At 45.3% G+C, this 9,832-nt stretch overlaps 1 protein-coding gene across 4 annotated transcripts in view; it reads right to left on the bottom strand.

Moving 5' to 3' along the window:
- Positions 1-2,346: 2,346 nt before the first annotated feature.
- The window catches only part of arfgef1 (ADP-ribosylation factor guanine nucleotide-exchange factor 1 (brefeldin A-inhibited)), a 362,892-nt gene continuing 355,406 nt past the window's right edge, over positions 2,347-9,832 (bottom strand). For all 4 annotated transcript variants that reach the window (XM_072467619.1, XM_072467620.1, XM_072467621.1 and 1 more), the window contains one exon: positions 2,347-3,878. In XM_072467619.1, coding sequence (XP_072323720.1) covers positions 3,714-3,878 — 165 coding nt within the window. In that variant the 3' untranslated portion in view covers positions 2,347-3,713. The remainder of the gene's footprint in view (positions 3,879-9,832) is intronic.

The raw sequence follows: 9,832 nt of genomic DNA, 5'->3' as shown, positions 1-9,832 counted from the left end.
ACTCAGCAACTTGAATCAACCCGTGAGAGTGACCTGTCTCAGCTATCGCCAAGCAAGTAAGTCTCAAGTCAACGCTCGCTACGATAGGCGCTCCTAGCTACCAGTCCATACCAGCTTTTGAATCCTGCAGACTCAGGACCTGAACGAAAGGCCATTTGTTCCCCTGACCTGGTGGGCCTGTCCGAAGCTAAGTATAGGCTTTTTAGTGATAGGAATAGCCTAGAAAGTAGAGTTCATGCATGAGTAGTGATTTACTGTGTATAATAAATGTGCTTTGATTTGAATCTTACTAATTGGTGTGTTGACTTATTGATCATTACTTGAACTTGAACCCCGTGGCGGTATCATAAAGATACCTGGCGACTCTAGAGAAAAGGTTAAACAAACAGAGCAAATTACGATTTAAGAACCAACCAAAAGTTAGCAACAGTATCAAGCCAAGTTTCACTCTGGGATCTGACTTGTCCAATATTTCCATCAGCTAGGATGGCATCAGGTAGTAACAAATCTTTATTTGCTTAAAATTAAATGGATAGCCACTTGTTAGTTTGTTATTTACAGCACAGGAAGCCATTCAGCCCATCGTGTCTGCACAGGTTCCCAAAAGGTCCCATTCCCCAGCTCTTATCTCTGTACCCCTCTAAATTCATCACTTTCAAATATATATCCAGTTCGCTTTTGAAACCTCATATGATGGAATCTATCTACACCACTCTCCAGGCAGCACATTCCAAACTCCAACAATTTTCTGAGTAAAGAAGTTTCTCTTATCTTGCTCCTAGCTCTCTTGCTGACCATCTTGAAATTGTAACCCCAAATCACTGACATACCAACTAGTGGAAACAGAACATCCTTCTTTGCCCTGTCAAAATTGTTCAAAATGTTGAACATTTCAATAAGGTCATCTCTTAATCTTCTCTGCTCCAAGGAGAACAAGGCCAATTTCTCCAATATTTCCTTGCATCTAAAATTCCTCATTCCTGTTATCATTCTAGTAAATCTCCTCTGCACTCTCTCCAGAGCTTTAACATCCTTCCTTAAAAAAGGTTCCCAGAGCTGAACATAATATTCCAAATGCGGTCTGACCATTGATTTGTAGAGGTGTAACTTCACTTCCTTGCTTTTATACTCTGTGCCTCTATTTATAAACCGAAGGATGCAATCAGCCTTATTGGCAACTGTTTCAACTTGCCTGGCCACCTTCAGAGAATTATGCACTTGAACCTCTGCTCCAGGACTCCTCTCAAAGTTGTACCATTGAGCCTATGTTGTCTCCCCATGTTTCTTCTACTAAAATGCATTACCTCACATTTTGCTGCATTGAAGTTCATCTGCCCATTTGGTCAACTTGTCAATGTCCCTCTGAAATCACTCAACGTCATCCTCACAATTCACTATTCTCCCTAGCTGAGCATCATCTGCAAATTTAGAGATTTTGCCCTCCACACCCACTTCTAAATTATTTATGTAAATCAGAAAAAGGGTCCCAACACTGAGCCCTGGGAACACAACTTTCAACTCGTCTCCAGTCTGAGAAATGCCCATCTATACCTACCCTCTGTTTTCTATCTCTTACCCAACTTCTAATCCATGCTGCTAAGGACCCATAAATCCCAAACATTTTTAATTTGCTAACCAACCTGCCATGTGGCACTGTATCAAATGCTTTCTGAAAGTTTAAATATACATCCACGGTACTACTGCCTGTGTCACCTCATCAAAGAACTCAATTAAATTTGTCAGACATGACCTGCCCTTGACAAAGCCATGTTGACCGTCTAGTATTAACTTATTCGTCTCTAAGTCTATATTTATCTCATCCCGTATTATGATCTCCATCAGTTTTCCCACGATTGATGTCAAGCTGACAGGTCTGTAGTTTCTTGGGTTATCCGTTGCCATTTTCTTAACCAATAGTCCCCTGGGATTAATTCTATGTTCAGAGAGGGTCCGTACTATGCTCCCTTACCTCTCTCTAGCAATCTAGGATGCACCCCAACCAGGCCTGGCGACTTATTTACCTGGAGTGCTTGCCAGTCTTTTTAGCACTTTTTCTTTATCACTGTACTGCTCAGTTGCTCAACACCCACATTTTCAACTGGACCATTGTCACCATCCTCTAATTTGGTAAAGACAGAAGCAAAGTACTCATTTAGTACCACTTCCATACCCTCCGCTTCAGTGAGCAGTTTACCCTGCCTGTCCTTTATGGGCCCCACTCCATCCTTCACTAATCTTTTACCATTAAAATCCTTGGAAGAACATTTTGCTATTTATTTTAGCACATCCTGCAATCCTTTCCTCTTTCTGGATACCGGTAATCAAAGAAGGACTGCACTGGTAAAAGAGTGTTCAAAAACTTTATTGAGCCATGACCTGATTAGAGTATGCCAGATGATAACCAATATTGTACAGAAAGTTGTACATATTTTTTACATAGAAAACTTTACATGTCTGTACCATATACATTTTAACCATCTCCAAATATTTATTTTCTACATCCACAGTGACGAGGAATGCTTGGAACTCTGTGTATCCATTTCTTTTTTATTAAAGCCCAGTTCACAGCTTCTTAATAATTAGATTTCAGTATATTTCATTATCCCAACCCTAAACTGATTCATTATTCATATATTTAATTTAACATCAAATTTTATTCACAGACAGTAGAACCTACATCAAACATGGAGACAGTTTTATGTCAGTGCAGATGCACTTCAGATCAACCTGCAGTGATTCAAGTTCCAGTTGACAAGATCAATCCTTTTTTTTTTAATAATAGGCCCTAGTCTGTAATATACAGTTCAGGGAAAACTTACCTTTATTGACAGGGTAACCATTCCACTAATTACATTAGTGCATCTTTCCTCTAATAATTGTCCATACATCCCAGGCTCCGTTACAACTGCATGAGCAACGTTAAAGAAAATTTTAAAATAAATCACAAAGTCAAAAGCAAAACAACCCAGTGCACACAATGAACAATAAAGTAGCTGTGTCTGCAACAAGTCAACATAAAATATTGAAATATAAGAAACCCATTCTGGAAGAATTACATAGTGTTAATATTGTATTTTACAGATTTGTATCTCTGTACAACAGATTTCACAGAAGGATGGTCATTGTATCTTTAATGGTCATGAGTTGTGCAAAGAAAAAAATAGTTACGTTCAACTGATCTTTCCTAGTATCTGTAAGAATTGCAATTTAATTATACCTTCCAACCTGCCTGTGAGATGCTACACGATTAGATTTCCCTTATAGCATATATATTACTCATGGCGTCAAATTCTTCTACCCAGAAGTTTAAACTACAGTACTCATTTAAATATTTTCTCTACTGTACAATATGCACTGCATCCTGTCCATGTTTGAGTTTAAGTCACAGCGTTCTTCTCCACACCAAACTGTATTTCAAAATGTGACCAAACCATGAAATGCCGATTCCATGCTCAGCACGTGTCAGCACTCAATCTTTGCCTTGAATCATTCAGATAATTAATTCAATGGAATAGAGCATTTTAAACTAAGATTACAGTTCACTCATCTGCATCTTTTAGGAAGGTTGCAAACCAACAAGAGTTAAAGCACCATCCTTTACAAAAAGATCAAGAAAGGATCGAGGCAGGAGTGAGTGAGTCAAAATAGCCAACTGCAGCCTGGTCCTTTTCAGATTTATAAACAGAACGCCTTAGCTAAGATGTCAGTCATCATTACTGCTTGGTGGAGCCATGCTCTTGGTCCGAAGGATGAGATATCTTAAAGACTATACCAATGCGGAGATAAAATTTGCGTAGAACAGCTCTCAATTCAGGAATCAGATTAAATTGCATAATTTCACACAAAAGGGGGTAGTATTTTGATGCATGGGCCTTGAACTGGAAAGAAAATAAAGAGAAAGGATAGCTAATTAAAACATTGAAAAAATGCCCATATCATTACACAATATTTCTAGCCATATTTTAAGCTGCCACAATCAATATCCTTAGTGCTCCATCGTGACTGAATCTTCCACCATTATTTTCCTTTCTAATTACAGTTTTCTCTATTGGAACCAAAGTCTAATATACCAATACCTTGTGTTCAGCTTCCAACTGGCATAAAATCTTCTAACCCTCCCACCACCCCACTCCATATTATATCGGCAGTCAGTCTTAATGTAGTAATATTTTGTACATTTCACCTGCACGGGTACATTCACTAATATTCCATTGTTGTTATTCCATTTTAATAAATGCGCTTTATAAAAAAAAAGAGTCCAGTTCAATGGGTAATCATAGAATCCCGACAGTGCAGAATGAGGCCATTTGGCCCATCAAGCCTGCACCGACCACCCTATCTCCGTGACCCCACCTAGGGGCAATTTAGCATGGCCAATCCACCTAATCTGCACATCTTTTGACTGTGAGAGGAAACCGGAGCACCCGGAGGAAATCCACGCAGACACGGGGAGAACGTGCAGACTTCGCACAGACAGTGACCCAAGATCGTAATGGAACCTTTGTCCCTGGCACCATGAGGCAGCCGTGCTAACCACCGTGCCGCCCTGTGATGGGTAAGCATGTAGGCACTTACGTTTCAGGTCAATGAGGATTACAAGACAGGCTGGAAATGGGCATCAAATATATATTACTCAGCTGTTTTACCTGGATACAAGATAGTGGTAAGTATTAAAAATAGGAATTCAGTCCCGAATTGATTTCTTTGTCATGAGTAGGGACTTGCTGGCCAGGAGGGTGGGGGCAGAATATTCAGCAATTGCCATATCGGACCATGCTCCACACTGGGTAGATCTACAGATTTGTAAGGGTACCTTTCAGCGCCCACAATGGAGCCTGGAAATTGGATTGCTAGCGGACGAGGCGGTGTGTGAGAGTCTCAGGAGATGCATGCAGAATTACCTGCAGGTAAACGATACTGGAGAAGTCTCAGCAGCGGTGCTCTGGGAGGCACTGAAGGCAGTGGTGAGAGGGGAGCTGATCTCAATCCGGGCTCATAGGGACAGGACAGATAGGGCAGAAACAGACCGACTGGTGAAGGAAATTTTACGGACGGACAGGAGCTACGCGGGGTCCCCGAGGCCAGAGTTACTCAGGAAGCGACAGAGGATGCAGGCCGAGTTCGGGGTGCTGACTACAGGCAAGGCTGTAGAGCAGCTTAGAAAGGCAAAAAGCACGATATATGAGCATGGAGAGAAGGCCAGCAGAATGCTCGTGCAACAACTAAGGAAGAGAGAAGCGGCTAGGGAGATAGGAAGGATAGCAGATGGGGAGGGAAATCTGGTGGGGACCCGGCAGGGCTGAACAAGGTGTTTAAGGACTTTTATAGTAAGCTATACACTTCGGAACCCGCCAGGGGACCGGAAGGGATGAGGCGATTCTTGGACGGACTGACCTTCCCAAGAGTGGGTAGGGGTTGGTAGACGGACTGGCCGCCCTGGTCAGGATCGAAGAGATATTGGGGGGCCTGAAGGTCATGCAGTCGGGTAAAGCCCCGGGGCCGGATGGGTATCCGGTGGAGTTTTATAAAAAGTTTGCTGAGATAGTGGGGCCGGTGCTGGTCAGGGTTTTTAACGAGGCAAGAGGCAGAGGGGTCCTACCCCCGACGATGTTGCAGGCCACTATTTCGCTTATTCTGTAACGGAATAAAGGCACGGAGGCTTTTGGGTCTTACAGGCCGATATCTTTGATCAACGCAGACACTAAGTTACTGGCCAAGATCTTGGCGACTAGAATTGAGGACTGTGTACCGGACGTAATTGCGGAGGACTAAATCGGGTTCGTAAAGGGTAGCAGGGAGGCAGAGATAGTGGTAGCCATGGATGCGGAAAAGGCTTTTGACCGGGTCGAGTGGGACTATCTGTGGAAGGTGCTGGGACGGTTTGGGTTCGGGGACGGGTTCATTGACTGGGTTAGGCGGTTATATCAGGCCCCAGAGGCTAGTGTAAGGACGAACAGGACGACATCAGATTACTTCAGACTGCACCGCAGGACAAGACAGGGTTGCCCTCTCTCCCCACTGCTGTTCGCGCTGGCCATAGAGCCCCTGGAAATTGTTCTGAGAACTTCAAGGGAATGGAAAGGGCTGCTCCGGGGGTGGGGGGGGAAGAGTGGAACATAAAGTCTCATTATACGCGGATGACCTGCTGTTATACGTATCGGACCCAATGGTGGGGATGGACGGTATAATGGAAATCCTGAGGGAATTTGGCCGGTTTTCAGGATATAAATTGAATATGGCTAAGAGCGAGTTGTTCGTAATTCAGGCGAGGGGGCAGGAGAGTAGGTTGAAGGGGTTGGCGTTAAGGCTGGTAGGAGAAAGCTTCAGATACTTGGGGATACAGGGGACACAGGACTGGGGCAAGTTGCATAAGCTCAACCTGTCCCGACTGGTGGAATGAGTGAGGGAGGAGGTTAGGAGTTGGGATGCGCTCCCGCTGTCACTAGCGGGGAGGGTGCAGACTGTTAAGATGACGATTCCCCCGAGATTCTTGTTCATATTTCAGTGTCTTCCCATTTTCATCCCGAGGTCCTTCTTTAAGGGGCCGAATAAAATTATCCTGGAATTTGTCTGGGTGGGGAAGTCCCAGCGGTGAGGAAGGTGATGCTCGAAAGGAACAGAGGGGAAGGGGGGCTGGCGTTGCCAAACTTCAGCAACTACTACTGGGCGACCAACATAGCGATGATGAGGAAATGGATGGTGGGTACGGAGTCAGTTTAGGAGTGGATGGAGGCTACTTCGTGCAGGGGCACCAGTTTGGCAGCCCTGGTTACGGCGCCTCTGCCGCTCCCGCCGGCGCAGTACTCCACTAGCCCTATAGTGGTGGCAGCTCTTCGGATCTGGGGCCAGAGGAGGAGGCATATAGGGGAAGTGAGAGCATGGTGTGGACCCCAATCTGTGTCAATCACCGTTTTGCCCCGGGGAACATGGACGATGGGTATCAACTTTGGCGGAGGGCGGGGATTGCGAGGGTGGGTGACCTGTTCTTGGAAGGGAGCATGAGGGCGTTGGAGGAGAAGTTTGGGCTGGCGGGAGGGAATGACTTTAGATACTTACAGGTGCGGGATTTCATGCGCAGGCTGGTGCCGTCCTTCCCACGCCTCCTGCCAAAGGAGAGGCAGGACAGGGTAGTTTCTAGGGGAGAGGTAGGTGAAGGTAGAGTCTCATATATTTACAAAGAGCTAATGGGAGCAGAGGATACACAGACTGAGGACCTGGAGCTTAAGTGGGAAGAGGAGCTGGGGGGGGGAATGGAGGACGGTATTTGGGCAGAAGCTCTGAGCAGGGTAAACACGACCGCAACATGCGCCAGGCTCAGTCTGACCCAGTTTAAGGTCGTGCACCGGGCCCACATGACGGTGGCCCGGATGAGTAAATTCTTCGGGCTGGAGGACAAGTGTGCCAGATGCGCCGGTGGGCCAACTAATCACGTGCACATGTTCTGGTCGTGCCCTAAACTCAGGGGGTGCTGGCAGGGATTCGCGGACATCATGTCCCGGGTTTTGAAAACTGGGGTGGTAATGAGTCCTGGCAATCTTTGGGGTGTCGGAGGACCCGGGAGTCCAGGAGAAGGAGGCCGACGTCCTGGCCATTGCGTCCCTGGTAGCCCGGCGACGAATACTGTTGGCATGGAGGGACTCAAGGCCCCCAAGACCGAAGTATGGCTATCGGACATGGCGAGCTTTCTCGGTCTAGAAAAGGTTAAGTTCGCCTTGAGAGGTTCACTATCGGGGTTCGCCCGGAGGTGGCAGCCATTCATTTACTTCTTTGCGGAGAATTAATCGTCAGCAGGGGGGCGGGCCCATGGTAGAGTAGAGTAGGGGGTGGTTTCGGCAGATCCTTGTGAGAATGGAGTTGTGGTTTGTACTATCCGTTATTTCCTTTTCTTTTTGTACAGTACTATACAATGTCATTGTTTTATATGCCAAAAATACCTAAATAAAATTGTTTATGAAAAAAAAAGGAATTCAGAGATGAAATACAGTAAATTACTTTAAATTTGTATATTTTTCCAAATGAAGCCAACAATTGCGTGTTATTTTATATATTGAGATTTCCCCAAATAAGAGTCAAATTTACATTATCAATTTGTAGAGATAAGTCTTCAGGTGCTACAGAGTTCCACGGGCTTCTTGGTGTAATGTTTGAATTATCAAATGTTATAAATGTTATTTATAAATAACCAAGAATTATCAATTTCCAAATTAATCTTACATCAGGGCTCAACCATTGTCACAGATATATAATAGGGGAATTCAGGTCAACAAGTGAGTGAATCAAATTAGTTCCTGGTGCTATTTATTCCAAAATACTCACTTCACCTCAGGACATTTTAAAAATAAACACAGAAACTATGACTCAACCATTATTATATGTCTCATTCTTCACCAACAACATTGTTGTTTGGTGTTGTATATTCTCAATTTATTCGTTATCAATAAACAGACAAGTTAACATTCAGGGTACAGACTGTTAGGAAAACAAAGTTTTATGGGATTTATAATTGCATTGGTAAACATTAGAAATAAAGTATAGTTTTAAGTTAGTTTAATTTAATGTTTCTGTGCCTGGAAGGGTAAAACCTATAGGTAGATTCATGCTGGACAAAGGTATTTGAATGTGTGGTTAAGTTCCAACTGTGTGCGTGGGGACTTCCGGGTGCGGCGATGACCAGCTGAGTCGCACGTTTCGGCAGCTCCCGGTGGAACGGACTTTTGGGCTCTTGATAGGAGCCCCAACGGCAAATTTTAACGGCTAAAAACACCGTGCGGTAAACCAGAAGGGTGTTCCCCCTGGACACGGATGGAAAAAGGAGAGGAAAGTGGCCGGATTGCAGCGGATCCTTTGGAACAACGGCAAGGAAGGCAAGCAGAAACCAAGATGGCGTCGGAAGGTGGCAGTTTCATATGGGGCCCTGAACAACAAGAGTTCTTGAAACGCTGCGTGGAGGAGATAAAAAAGGAAATGAAGAAAGAGTTGTTGGCCCCGATATTACAGGCGATTGAAGGGCTGAAAGAGGAACAAAAGACCCAGGAGCAGGAGCTTCGGGTCGTGAAGGCGAAAGCAGCAGAGAATGAGAACGATATACAGGGCCTGGTGGTGAAGTCGGAGATACATGAGGCACACCAGAAACGATCTGTGGAGAGGTTGGAGGCACTGGAAAACAACGCAAGGAGGAACAACTTGAGGATTCTTGGCCTTCCTGAAGGTGTGGAGGGGGCGGACGTCGGGGCATATGTGAGCACGATGCTGCACTCGTTAATGGGAGCGGAGGCCCCGACGGGTCCGTTGGAGGTGGAGGGAGCATACCGAGTTATGGTGCGAGGATCGAGAGCAGGAGAAACTCCCAGAGCCATAGTGGTGAGATTCCTCCGTTTTAAGGATAGAGAAATGGTCCTTAGATGGGCGAAGAAAACTCGGTGTAGTAAATGGGAGAACGCGGTGATCCGCGTTTATCAAGATTGGAGTGCGGAGGTGGCGAGAAGGAGGGCGAGCTTTAATCGGGCCAAAGCGGTACTTCACAAAAAGAAGATAAAATTTGGAATGCTGCAACCGGCAAGACTGTGGGTCACATATCAAGGGAGGCACCACTACTTTGAAACGGCGGATGAAGCGTGGACATTTATTGTAGAAGAAAAATTGGAATGATTGGATTATGAAAATGAACGTTTGGACAAAGTGGTGGGGCGAATGGGGGGGGGGGGGGGCGAAGAGGGGTTTTATGTTTTAATCCTGCGGTATGGTAACTTTTCTTTCTCCCACAGGTGGTGATGGGGGGAGGTGGGGAGGGAGAGGAGATGGGGCGTTGGCCATGGGAGGCGGGGCCGAGGGA

Source organism: Scyliorhinus torazame, chromosome 11 (genome assembly GCF_047496885.1).
Source record: "Scyliorhinus torazame isolate Kashiwa2021f chromosome 11, sScyTor2.1, whole genome shotgun sequence".
NCBI lineage: Eukaryota > Metazoa > Chordata > Chondrichthyes > Carcharhiniformes > Scyliorhinidae > Scyliorhinus > Scyliorhinus torazame.
The sequence above is the reverse complement of the archived record's forward strand: the minus strand, read 5'-3'. Positions and strand labels throughout refer to the sequence as shown.